The sequence below is a fragment of the Eulemur rufifrons genome, chromosome 4 (assembly GCF_041146395.1).
Source record: "Eulemur rufifrons isolate Redbay chromosome 4, OSU_ERuf_1, whole genome shotgun sequence".
Taxonomy (NCBI): Eukaryota; Metazoa; Chordata; class Mammalia; order Primates; family Lemuridae; genus Eulemur; species Eulemur rufifrons.
This window is the reverse complement of record NC_090986.1, coordinates 5,545,650-5,560,050: the sequence shown is the minus strand read 5'-3', so window position 1 is coordinate 5,560,050 and position 14,401 is coordinate 5,545,650. Positions and strand designations below refer to the sequence as shown.

General features: G+C 38.4%; 1 protein-coding gene across 1 annotated transcript in view; it reads right to left on the bottom strand.

Annotated features, from left to right (window-relative positions):
- The window catches only part of LOC138382390 (zinc finger protein 43-like), a 165,943-nt gene extending 153,482 nt beyond the window's left edge, over nucleotides 1-12,461 (bottom strand). The window contains exons 1-4 of the mRNA XM_069466914.1: nucleotides 12,347-12,461; nucleotides 11,755-11,850; nucleotides 1,787-2,122; nucleotides 536-1,705 (exon numbers count right to left, since the gene is read on the bottom strand). Coding sequence (XP_069323015.1) covers nucleotides 536-1,705; nucleotides 1,787-2,122; nucleotides 11,755-11,850; nucleotides 12,347-12,458 — 1,714 coding nt within the window. The 5' untranslated portion in view covers nucleotides 12,459-12,461. The remainder of the gene's footprint in view (nucleotides 1-535; nucleotides 1,706-1,786; nucleotides 2,123-11,754; nucleotides 11,851-12,346) is intronic.
- Between the last annotated feature and the right edge of the window lie 1,940 nt (nucleotides 12,462-14,401).

Sequence of the window (14,401 nt, the reverse complement as noted above, 5' to 3'; positions counted from 1 at the left end):
TCTTCAGTGTTTATCTAGATTGGCCCAATTGTCTGTCACTTCAGTTATGTAAATAACAAAAAGTGAAAAAGACAACAAATAAAGAGAAGTTGGCCTAAACAAATTTCGCCATTTGTTCTGTGAAGTTCAATGCAGTTTAAGCAGTTGTTAGGGGTTTACCTTCCATTATTAATCCTGTGTACAATAAATAAGATCTGCGATATAAGTAAATGTATTGCACCAGTCCTTATACTTCTAATTTTTTTCCCTGTATCAATACCATGGTGCACTCTAAGACTTTTATTTTGTGGAAGGTGTTTCAACACTCTTTACATTTATACTGCTTTTATCCAGTATGACCCCTGTCATGTCAAATAATATGTGAACAGTTATTAAAGGATATGCCACATTGTTTACATTTTACAGGATTTTTCTCAGGTATGAATTCTCTCATGTATAGTAAGGTAAGAGTACTGGGTAAAGGCTTTGCCACATCATTCACATTTGTAGGGTTTCTCTCCAGAATGAATTGTCTTATGTTTGCTCAGGGTTGAACACTGGTTAAAAGCTTTGCCACAGTCTTCACATTTGTAGGGTTTCTCTCCAGTATGAATTCTTTTATGTGTGGTCAGGATTGAACACGAGTTAAAAGCTTTGCCACATTCTTCACATATGTAGGGTTTCTCTCCAGTATGAATTCTTTTATGTGTGGTCAGGTTTGAACGCCGGTTAAAAGCTTTGCCACATTCCTCACATTTGTAGGGTTTCTCTCCAGTATGAATTCTCTTATGTTTGGTAAGTGTTGAACACCACTTAAAGGCTTTGCCACATTCTTCACATTTGTAGGGTTTCTCTCCAGTATGAATTCTTTTATGTTTGGTCAGGGTTGAACACAAGTTAAAAGCTTTGCCACATTCTTCACATATGTAGGGTTTCTCTCCAGTATGAATTCTTTTATGTTTGGTCAGGGTTGAACACAAGTTAAAAGCTTTGCCACATTCTTCACATTTGTAGGGTTTCTCTCCAGTATGAATTCTCTTATGTTTGGTAAGCATTGAACACCAGCGAAAGGCTTTGCCACATTCTTTGCAATTGTAGGGTTTCTCTCTAGTGTGAATTCTCTTATGTTTGGTAAGTAGTGAACACCAGTTAAAGATTTTGCCACATTCTTCACATTTGTAGGATTTCTCTCTGGTGTGAATTCTCTTATGTGTGGTCAGGTTTGAAAGCTGGATAAAAGCTTTGCCACATTCTTCACATTTGTAGGGTTTCTCTCCAGTATGAACTGTCCCATGTATGGTCAGGGTTGAACACCGGTTAAAAGCTTTGTCACATTCTTCACATTTGTAGGGTTTCTCTCCAGTATGAATTCTCTTATGTTTGGTAAGTACTGAACGCCACTTAAAGGCTTTGCCACATTCTTCACATTTGTAAGGTTTCTCTCCAGTATGAATTGTCTTATGTGTGGTCAGGGTTGAACGCTGGATAAAAGCTTTGCCACATTCTTCACATTTGTAGGGTTTCTCTGTAGTATGACTTGTCTTATGTCTGGTCAGGTTTGAATGCTGGATAAAAGCTTTGCCACATTCTTCACATTTGTAGGGTTTCTCTCCAGTGTGAATTCTCTTATGTATATTAAGGTATGAAGACTGCTTAAAAGCTTTGCCACATTCTTCACATTTGTAGGGGTTCCCGCCAACATGACTTGATTTATGACTAGAGTGGCCTGAGCAACATTTGAACACTTTGCCACATTCTATATATTTGTAATGTTTCTCTTTAGTATAAATTCTCTTATATTCAGTACAGTGTGAACATTTGTTAATGGCTTTGCCACATTCTTTACATTTGAAAGTTTTCTCTACAGTATGTCTTATCTGATGTCTATCTTGTTCTGATAATTTTCTGAAGACTTTGAAACATTTATTACATTTCATGACTTTGCAATGGCTACCTGTTGAAAATTGGTTACATCCATTATAACATTCTTCCTGCACCTTGCACGCACCCACAATTTCCCAGTCTTTCCTTAAGCTTAAATTATGAAGTCTAGAGCCTTCATAATTTCTCAGTAGCACTTTTTGGAATGAATCTTTCAGGCTTTTCCCTGGCAAATGGTCTTGGGGGTAATGAGAAGACACAGCTGAAAGAAATAAAAATAACAAATTATCCCACTTGTTTTTTTCAGCCTTAGATGAACATCTATTACAAATCTAACATATAAAATTATAGCAAGCACATTATAAAGAGAGCATAGTAAAGTACCACAGGCCCTAATACAGTTACAGCTACATAACATTAATAAAAAACATGCTGCCCAAATTGCTTCTGTGTGAATTTTAAAACCAATTAAATGTTTGCAGTATATTGGGAGAGCACAATGCCAAAGGCACATAGGAGAGGAAGAAAAGTTTGTTACATTTACCTACCATTGCCCTTCCTAATATTAATATAGCATGGTTTATATGGGTTTAAAAAATCAACTCCTGGATTCTACCCAAAAAGAGAAAGAGAATTGTGGCACATATATATATTTGGACTTTTAGGGGCCTTTCCAGAGACTGGTTAGTGTCTCCCATAACACAGAATGCTGAACACAATTGTGTTGTGCTTTGGAAGGTAGACTGGGTTTGCTGCAAACAAAGGTAAATGACTGTTACAGCAGCAGAGAGACTTCAGTACAAGTGGCATACAATAGGTGTAGCAAATGATTACAGGGCCTTAAGAAAAAACATGGAAAAATCACTTTACCTGGAAAATAAAAATACAATTCCACAGAATAAACATCCTGAGAATAGATTTGGGAGGCTCCAAGAATCTGTAGCCCAAGCAATTCATATCACAATCTCCCAGGACAAAGCCATTTTTTAAAGATTGTAACAGATGAATTTTTATTTAATCCCCAAATATCAACCAAAGGTCATAACATACACAAAGTATCAGAATATCCTAGCCCAATAAAACAAACAAAATAAATAATCAGATATTAACTATAAAGAAATAATGGTATATAAATTACCTGAGAAAATTAAAAAGCCCATCTGAATAGTGCATAATGAGTGAAATGAAATCATAGACAACTAAACGAATAGAGCAAAATTAGAACAGCAACAAAAAGTATACAAGAAAACAAACTGTGGAGCTTAAGAACACAAATAGAAATGACTGAGCAATTCTAAAATGTAAGAAAGAGAATGAAGAAATCAAGAAGCTCAACACACTTTAACTAGGATAAACAAAAAGACCCATAACAAGACATTATAAGCAAAGCTTTGAAAGTCACACAAAAGAGAATCTGAAAAGCTGCAAGACAAGAGTGATGTGTCATCTATAAGCTTGCTTCTAGGAGAGAACCAGTGGATTTATCATCAGAAACTTTGCCCTGCAGAAAAAATTGGGTTATATAGTCACAGTGTCTAAAGAACAAAAACTGCACAGCAGAAATACTGTATCTAGCAAAACTATCCTCCTAAAAGAAGAAAAAATAAAGATTTATCAACATAACCAGATGCTGAAAGAGTCTGTCAGCACTAGATCTGCCCTACAAGAAGTGCCAAAGGAAGCCCCTTTCACTGAAAATAAAATGATGCTAGAAAACAACACAAAATTATATAACAATAATTAACTGAAGAGGGGAGAGGGCAAGAGGGCCTACTAGAGCCATCACTTGCTGGAGCACCCCAGAGGGAAGAAAGTGTTTTAGATAAACAAAAGGGAGAATGGGCACAGCTCATGTGTAGTTTGGAGGAGGTGCCGGAGCCGGCTGCGTACTTCACAGGGGGAAACTGTGAAGCAGAACACGAAAAAGGAAAAAGAAAGAGACGAGAAGAAACTGGTGAGAATCAAACCCCAAGAGGCTCAGAGCCCAGTGAAGGAATAAGGGAGCACTGCGTTTCTCCTTCCTACACACCTTTGGGAATCAGTGGGCTACTGAGTTGTATGTGAGCTTCCCCACATTTATGCGCATGGGCACTGCTGCACCCACTGAATCGTGTGGAGAACAGGAGTGGCTCTGGAGCTTGGACGTTTCATACAGGCTGCCTTCCAAGGGGGGCGACTGGAGGAGCCAGGGTCCTGGCTCTATTCCTCTTGGCCACCCACTGCAGCTGGGAGGGCAGCCGCCTCTCATCACCTACAGTGTTCTCCAAACTGACATTTTTACGGAGAGTAGGGCCTATACCTTTACCTCTGGGGACCTGTAGTGGCCCCAGGGCTGCCCAGTCTGGGAGTCCCCTGCCTGTGGTACTCTGTGCAGACACATGCCAGTGAAGAAGACACACGGGCTGGATCCTGTGCCCTCATGACTTGAGTGAATTCCTAAGGGGCACAATGGAGAGATTTGAGAGACTAACTTGGTAGGCAAGGGAGCCCACATGGGAAGAAATGATGCGAGAGTACAGTGGGGGTTTGAGCCACAGAAATCTGGTGAAATGCCCGTACCCTGACAGGAAAGTCATTCTGTCAGACTCTAGTGGATCCCCCAGCATAAAGTTCCCAGACTGTGGTCCCACTGTGGCTGAGCAAAGCAGGTTTCTGTGCCCATTTGCAAACCGACACTGGAGGGAACCCCTCAGGGCAGGGGTAATGAGAGAGGGGCGGAGCTCACCCAAACAGCCAGTTGGTGAACTACAGACAGCCCCTCCCCCATAAGCAGTCTTTTTAGTTTTGATAGATCCTTTTGGCCCCTCTCCCAGTGGCTTTTCCCAGGGCCCTGGGATAGGACTTTGATCCCTGCCAAGAGTTTGCAGAACCTTCCAGGCGTGCTCAACCTAACCCCACCCAGCCTCACTCTCCCACTCTCCTCTGTTGTGCTGGAGAGGAAGCAATCCCCTGGGGACTGCAGGCCCCTCCCACTGTCTGGGATAGTCAAATGCTTCTCCTAAGGGGCTGAAGCCTATTCCAGGCACAAAAGAACTCCTCTGCACTGGGCTCTTTCCTGCAAGCATCCACCACTGACAGGGAGAATGACCATATAGCCCATTACAGCACCTACTGACTCAATCCAACAAGGTGTAGCCGACCCTTATAGGCACCACCCACCTCAGAGCTTAAGCCAGGGGGATCCCAATACAATTCACACTACTGGGAAGAGGAGAAGACAGCAGAATTGAAGTAGCACTGCTTTTTAGGAGAGGAATAAAAGTTGCAGGCAGCTTGAACTGTGAGGAGTCTCTCCCACCCACGGTAGACCTCTGCGCTTAGTGGGGAGCTGCTCAGAATCCATGCAGAGACATTGCACACGAGAGCAGGGGGTGATGGCATGGAGGCAGAGATAAAGGAATCCTTACACACTGTTGGTGGGACTGCAAATTAGTACAACCTGTATGCAAAACAGTATGGAGATTTCTCAAAGAACTAAAAGCAGACCTACCATTTGATCCCGCAATCCCACTACTAGGTATCGACCCAAAGGAAAAGAAGTCTTTCTATCAAAAAGACACCTGCTCTCAAATACTTTTTTCAGCACAATTCACAATAGCAAACGTGTGGAATCAACCCAAGTGCCCATCAATTTAAGATTGGATTAATAAAATGTGGTATATTTATACCATGGAGTATACTCAGCTACAAAAAAGATCAATTAATGCCTTTTGCAATCCTTTATATTAACTTGGGACAATTATCCTAAGTGAAGTATCTCAAGATTGGAAAAACACCACACGTACTCATTATAAAATTGGAACTAACTGATAAGCACACACGTGCACAGAGGAAAGTAAAACTTGGTGGAAATCAAGCAGGGGGCAGGGGGAAGAAGGAGAGAAACAAAAACCTGCCTGATGGGTACAATGAACAATATTTGGGTGATGGGCACACCTGTAGTCATGACTCAAGCATTACAGAAGTGATTAATGTAACAAAAAATATTTTTATATCCCCTTAATATTCTGAAATAAAAGAAACCCTGTCTGGGAAAGAGATGCAAGTACATCTCAATAAAGTTCTGCAGTATTAGAATAATGGTGCAGAAAATGCTTTTAATCATGCTTTAAAGTTTATAAGATAAAAGCAAAAAAATGATCAAAAACATCTGTTAGGCTGAGTGCAGTGGCTCATGCCTGTAATCTTAGCACCCTGGGAGGCTGAGGCGGGAGGATCACACAAGGTCAGGAGTTCAAGACCAGCCTGAGCAAGAGTGAGACCCCTTCTCCACCAAAAATAGAAAGAAATGATCTGGATAGCTAAAAATATATATAGAAAAAAATTAGCCGGGCATAGTGGTGCGTGCCTGCAGTCCCAGATACTTGGGAGGCTGAGTGAGGCAGGAGGAACGCTTGAGCCCAACAGTTTGAGGTTGCTGTGAGCTAGGCTGATGCCATGGCACTCTAGCCCAGGCAACAGAGTGAGATTCTGTCTCAAAACAAACAAACAAACAAAAAAGAAACATCTGTTAATGGATATACAGTATAAGAAGATACAATTAGAGACATCAATAACATAAATTTTAAGGCAGATGTCATGAAGAAGAATTTTTGTATACAAGTAAAGAAGAGCTGTTACTTACAAGTTTAAAGTATATTGTTGTAACTGTTAGAGCTCTTATGTAATCCACATGGCAACCACAATAAAATACCTATAGAGATACATTTTTAAAAAAGAAAGGATCAAAACAAGTCACTACAAAAATCAATGAGACACAAAGGACAGAAAATGAGGAAAAGAAGGACAAAATACCTGCAAGAATCAAAGAAAACAATTAATAAAATGGCAATAGGAAGCCCTTTCAACTCAAACAATTATTTAAATATTTATAGATTAAAATTCTCAAACAAAAGAAAAAAATTGAGTAAAGGGGTTTAAGGAAATTCAAAAAGCAAGACCCAACTATATTCTCTTTATAACAGACTCACTTTAGAACTAATGGCAAAAAATGGACTGAAAGTGGCAGGATGGAAAAACACACTCCATGCAATGGTTAAGCAAATGAGAGCAGGAGAGTCACAATCATATTAGGCAAAATACATTTTGAGTCACAAGCTGTCCTATTTCATAAAACATACTACTTTAAGCCAAAACTGTCACGAGACAAAGAAGGACACTAAATAGTAAAACAAGGGTTCATTCACTGGAAACCTATGATTTATATATATAAAAAATGTTTTTATATTTGGGATCCTAGATCCCAAAGCTCTTATAAAGCCACTTAGAGTGTGAGATATATTTTATATATAAAACTATTATTCACACACACATATTATAAATCAGGGTTCCCCAATATATAAATGTATGGGTAAAAAATGTATATAATTTTCTATAGAGATATCGCTGATTTGTATTTTAATTAAACCAGGCATTGATAAAGTGTATACAGTAACCTGAAATTTCAACCAAAATTATAATGTGTAGGCAAAACAAAATACACAATAAACTTATCTCAAAGAACATAACTTAAAAATGTAATGCAGTAATATGTCATTGCAAAACAAGAAATGTTTAGATGTAAAATTTGATATAGAACAAAATAGAAAGTGCGACTGTATAGAGAGAGTGACATTAACAACATGGTGGAATAGGAAGTCTCCTACTTTTCTGTCTCCCCACAGCAAATAAAGTTTGGCAGCCATCCATGGACAAAAATGACTTTATGAAAGCCAGGCACAGTAGCTCAAACATGTAATTCCAGCTTCTCAGAGACTGAGGAAATAGGATCACTTTAGTCCAGCAGTTTGAGCCCAGCCTGGGTGATATTATGAGACCCCTCATCTCAAAATCTAACTGCTTTTATAAAAGCTTTGAGATCCAGGAAAGAGGTTGTAAAATAATACTAAAGCCCAAGACCAAAGAGGGTCATTTTGAGAAGGCAGGCCCTCATTCACGTGGTAAACTTGAGAACCCCTGGTCTTGGATACAGACCAAGAAATGGCTCACTCCACTTGGTACCACTGAGAATTCTCAAGTGACTCTATAAGCAACTTCAGCTCCTCCCAGCCATGGTCTAGGGATGATCCTCCCTCTCCAGAGGCCTGCCGGGAATGTCCATTTGTGTCCATGGAGGCAGGCCTACAGACCTTGGCACTCACTGTGGTCTCTGAAGCAGCCGTAACTCAGTTCCAGTTCTCTCAGCCACAGTGCATGGCCAGTGCTGCACACCTAGGGACCAATACCGTGCCCTGGGGAAAACCTCTCACATATTCAATGGGAGCCACACTCATACAAATACTTGACACCCTCCCCACCATATGCAGACCCAACTGCATCTTCCTGTCCTACAGATCAAAGTCCCGAGGGCAATCCAGTCTGCCCAGGAACAAGACAGAATTGACAACTGTCCAAGCCCCTGGTAACAGACCCACTGAAGGGAAGCATCAAAGCTGACCTAGAAGCAGCCTTGTAAGCCAGCTAGAACCCCTATTCTTTGCAAGTCCAGAGGATAACCCATCAGGCTGTGGACCCAAAAAGGAAACATCTTTACCTGCTGAAATTGGTTTATGAAAAGTGGATGACACATTTGCTCCTTCAAATGCAGAGACACAAATGTAAGGCTGTATTGTACACACTTTCAATGCTTCTATTTTATCGTAACATTGGAAGTCTTAGGCAAAAATATTGGGAAAAAAATTTTTAAAGCCATCAAATAAAAAAGAAAAAAAGTCATTATGTATAGATGACATGATCATATATATAGACAACCCTAAAGAGTACAAAAAAACCCCTGTTTAAACTAAAAAATGCACTGAGTAAATGAACAGAATATTAAATTAACATGCAAATGTCACTTGTGTTTTCATACAGTAACAAACTATCCAATAAAAAAGAAAATAATCTCATTTATAGTAGCATAAAAATAATAAACATTTTAGCAATAAATTTAACTAAAAAGGTGAAAGAGATTTACACTGAAAAATATAAGTTGGTGATCAAAGAAATTGAAGACACAAATAAATGTAAAGATTTCACAGGTTTATATACTAGCAGAATAAATACTGTTAAAGTGCCATATTATGCAATGTCATCTAAAGATTCAATGGACTCCCTATCAAAATTTCAATGGCATTTTTTCACAGTAAAAAAAAACACAATCCTAACATTTTAATGGAACTACAATATATTTTCAGTAGCCAAAATAATACTGAGGAAGAAGAACAAAGCTGGAGGCCTCATACTTTCTGATTTCAAACTAATTTCAAAACTATAGTAATAAAATCAGACTAGAACGTGCATACAAAAATGAGAAAAAAACCAATGGAATAAAACAGAGAGCCCAGAAAAAAATCCATGCATGCACAGTCAACTCATCTTTGACAGGGGCACCCAGAGCACACAGTGCAGAAACTATGGTCTCACCAATACTTCAATACTTGGTGCTAGAAAACCTGGATACTCACAAGAAAAAAATACAATTACACCATTTCTTGTATACCATACCCCAAAATTAATTCAAAATATAGACTTATATAAAGCACAAATCCTTAAAAATCATAAAAGAAACATATGGAAAACCTCCTTAATAATGACCTTGGCAATGAATTTTTTGGATACAACAATAAACATGTGACAACAAAAGTAAATATAAATAAGTTGGACTGCACTAAACTAAAAAATCTTTTGTACACCGAAGAAGACAATGAAACAAGAAAACAAAGGATGGGAGAAAATGGTTGCAAACCATATATCTGATAACAGACAAAAATAGTAATAATGATAATAACCCCATTTAAAATTAGGAGAAAGACTGAAAAGATCTTTTCCCAACAAACACATATAAATGGCCATACGTATATGAAAAGATGCTCAACATCACTAATCATTAGGCACTTAATACCACTTCATACATGTTAGCATGGCTAATATCAAGGAGCAGATAACAAATTTTGACAAGCATGTGAAGAAAAAGAAATCCTTTATACTGTTGGTGAGTTGTAAATTGGTGGAGTCATTATCAAAACCTGTATTGAGGTTCTATTAAAAAATGAAAAATTAGAATTGCCATACAATCCAGCAATCCTACTTCTGTGTATATAACCAAAGGAAATAAAATCAGTATCTTTCACTGGGTGTGGTTGCTCATGTCTGTAATCATAGCACTCTAAGACGCTAAAGAGGGAGGATCGCTTGAGCTCAGGAGTTCGAGACCAGCCTGAGCAAGACTAGGACCCCATCTCTACTACAAACAGAAAAAATTAGCTGGGCAACTAAAAATAGAAAAAATTAGCCGGACGTGGTGGTATGTGCCTGTAGTCCCAGCTACTCGGGAGGCTGAGGCAGGAGGATCGCTTGAGCCAGGAGTTTGAGGTTGCTGTGAGCTACTCTGATGCCACAGCACTCTAGCCCGGGCAACAGAGTGAGACTCTAAAAAAAAAAAAAAATCAGTATCTTTAAGAAATATCTGTACCCCTATGTTCTTTGCAATATTATTCACAATTGACAAGCTATGAAAACAAACTGCTTATAAAATTCTGAATGAAGAAAATATGGTATATATACACAGTATATATATATATATATATATATATATATATTTTACTGAATATTATGTAGCCACAAAACATATTACTCAGCCATTTCATCAATACAGATGATCCTGAAGGACATTATGCTAACTGAAATAAGCCAGGCACAGAAAGACAAATACTGTGTGATCTCACTTATATAGGGAAGCTAAAAAGTTTGAGGTAAAGAACACAAATGTGGTTTCCAGGGCCTGTGCTGGGGAAAACAGATATTCAAAGGGCACAAACTTTTAGTTATCTGATGAATACATTTTGGAGACTTAATGTATAGCACCATGGCTATAGTAAATAATAACTTGTATCCTAAAATTTGCCAAGACAGTAGACCTTAAGTGTTCTCCATACCAAAAAAAAAAAAAAAAGGTGATTGTGAGGTGATAGGTATATTCATTAACTTGATTTTATCAATCATTTCAAATGTATACAAATGTCAAATAATTATATTGTATAAAATAATTATATATAACTTTTATTTGTAAAAAAATGTTGCACATCTACACACGTGTATGTGTGTGTGTGTGTATGAATGAGACAGTTCCAGTAAACTTCAAACTCAGTAAGAGAAAACTACAAAATGACAGTTATTAAAAAATAAAGTAAAAAGTGGAAGTCTAATACATGCTCAACAATGTTCTAAGCTTCCCAAAGACACACTATATTTAAGAAATGTAGAAAAAAGATACCTTAAGCTACATTAAATTTGAGGAATTAGGGCATATAGAGTTTAAATTATTTATCATAGTTGATACAAAAAGAGAATTTTGAAGTAAAATAACATTCAACTTCCTATATTTAGAGAGTTCTGATAAATTACTGAGTATGAATTTCCTGTAAAATTACATTTAAAACCTCCATAGGGTAGGAAACCATAAAGCAGAAAACATACCACATCTGTTCCTGGTGTGCCTGGGAAACCTGAACCAAGTTCTAATATCACAACTTCACTCACACATTTCAGATGTGGTGCAAAAGGAAAATGAAAAAATTGTTTCACAGAGACTTCCTCAAAAATACACAGATATTACCATGTCCTGAAAGGCAATAGCACAGGACTCAGATCCTGCTGTCCCTTGTAGCCACAAACAGAACTTTGGTTCTCACTGTAACCTTCAAGGAAGATCACTGACGGGGAATCAGTGCTTTGAGAATTAAAAAACAAAGACAAGACATGCCCTTATGTGAGACCAAGGGAAAGAAACCCAGGCTTCTTAGAAATCATTTTCATTGAAGCACAGCTTCCCAAACCCCATTTTAAGGTCTGGCTTCCTCCTGAAATTTTGGACCTCTCTGACCTGTGCCATCTGCCTCATTCACTCCCACCTACCTGGGTATTTGGCTACTGCAATGTATTTCTTCACCTTCCAAGGTTCATTTATTTGCTCCAGACAGGAGATCAGGTCTGGTTTAGAGACAGCAAGACCTAGTTTATTAGAAAAAATTCATATGACTCTTACTGAGATTCTCCAATTACCAATCTAGTACTGTGCTCAGTAGAGAAAAGAGAACATATAGAAAATTCTAGAAAAATACTCTTTCCTGACAGAAACTTTAGAATACTTAGAAAGCACTTAAAATTTGTGGGTTCTCACCTCTACTATCCAGTACTATGGAATCAAAAATTGGTGGTGGAAATTGCATTTCAAGGTATGGGCAACAATATTTTATGCCATTACCTTTCTGCAATTACTACTAATGTAGAGTGAAACATACAGATTTGCAGCTCAAAAAGAGGTGAGATTAATGTCAAGATAAAACACTTTGAATATTTTCTTTTCTATATCAAAAATCCCCAAGATTTTCTTAGAAATAAGGATCAGAAATTGATTTATGCAAAGCAGAAATACCCAGAAAATAATTTACAAAAAATATGAAATTATTAGTGTGGAATGGGAATGGTATATTGAAGTTCTCCTCACCTAGGGAGACCAGGTTTGTGTAGTTCTCTAACATCACATCCCTATACAAATTCTGCTGAGCAGGGTCCAGGCATTCCCACTCCTCCAGAGAGAATTCTATGGCCACATCCATGAATGTCAACCGTCCCTGGAAGAAAAAAATACACATGCTTACCAAGAAGACATGGACAGAGATAATTTCAATCCTGCTGAAATGAGAGAGTAAAGAGAACTGGTTCTGACTTATACAAGTGACTGGAATTATCCCATAAGATTATTTTAACAAAAAAGTATTTCCTAATGTATTCTGTAAGTCTGGGGAAAGAGGACAGTATAACATCCACAAAAACAGTGCAGATACTATATTTTTTAGATAATGCAGCATAAAAGTAAGGCCACTCAAACAGCCATGGACATTTTTGAGTGCTTTATTTACATCATACATGATTAAGTTGTGTATAGTTCTCTGATACAAAAGTCATGGTGGGTTAGAAGGTACCTCTCAAATTTTAATGTGTACAACAATGAACGGAAGATCTGGTTAAAATGCAGATTTTGATGCAGAAGATACGGGATGAAGCCTGAATCTCTAGCAAGCTCATGAGTTATGCCAATGCTTCTGGCCCAGGAGGATGTTTTGGCAAACATCCACCAAGTGGTAGAGCCTGGGTTTACCCCAGTTTATCAGACCAGTAGATAAAGATGAGAGCCTTCCTTTTCCAAAGCAAGCTGTATGAAAAAGAATCTAAGAACAAAGGGGAACTTCCAGATTCCATGTGATGGTTTACACACATCTCTCCAAGGTGCGTATTAATGGAGAAAAATAATTTATAGCAGACAAATCTGTTAAAGAGCACCTTAACTAACTGTATAAAATTAACAACTATAATAGAGCAAATTGGTATCAGGTGCTGATTCACATAGGCGGACACATCATTGCTGTGACGATAGTGTCCCAAAAAAGTAAATCATAATTTGAATCTAATCATGAGGAAACATCAATTTTATGCAAACTTCAAGCTACATGTATCTCCCATGTTTTATAATCTCTAATAGTGTATGTAAAGTCTTTTCTTAGCATCCTAGAAAGCAAGTCTCCTCTAATTATTCTTTTTTAAAACTTGGAGTTATTCTAGGCAATTAATGTCAGCACTTTAAGAGTGCATTTACTTCATCCTGTTATGCACAGAGCTGATGGAGCAACCACATGGAGCCTAAACAGTTTCATGTTCCCCTTCTTCACTGATAACCAAGGACCTGACCCTATCTCAAATAAGAATCTTAGGCAGCCACATGATCCCATGTTTGACAGCCACAAAGGGAATATTTTCTGTATTGCAGCTCATAAACTTTTTGAGAAGTGTTCATGGCACATAAGAGGCCTGGATGGAGAGAATGAATAGAAAGCTCTGCTATACAGGAAAGATTTTTCAGAGCACCTTGACCATTATATGAAAAAAGGACAAAAGAATCATTGAAACAAACTCATTAGGCCAGAACATCACAAGAGAAAGAAAGGTTTTCATTCTAAACACATGACATTTCAGGATGACAAGTGAACATGGTTCTGGACCTGGGACCTGTACATAGAACCAGCCGTTTCTTCCTCTTCCTTCTGTGGAACTTTTTTTCAGGTGAGAGGATCTGGACAAATCGCATCTGAATTTTGATAAAGTGCCATCAAAGGCATCAGCACAGCCCCTTCATCTGCTACGACTACACCCACAGGCAGAGGGACCTCAAAGTGCAAAAAAATACACCTTTCCCTGTCCTTCATCACAGAGTCATGAACATGGAGCTTCTACATGGACACCAATGAGTGATTTCTCTCCCTTCCTGCCCACAGGTGCCCTCCTCTACCACACACACCAGCAATATCTGCTACAGCAGTGGGCACGTGGGCTGGGCTGTGCTGCCCTGCACCCCACAAACCCATGCAGAGAAGAATCTGTGAGGTCCCCGTGCAACAAACGCTGGACTCAACTTTCATAAATATATCTGGGAGCCCTTGTGCTTGACCCTGGATCCACTTTAGTATCACGTGGGGCACTTAATTAAAACCACATAGATACTCTA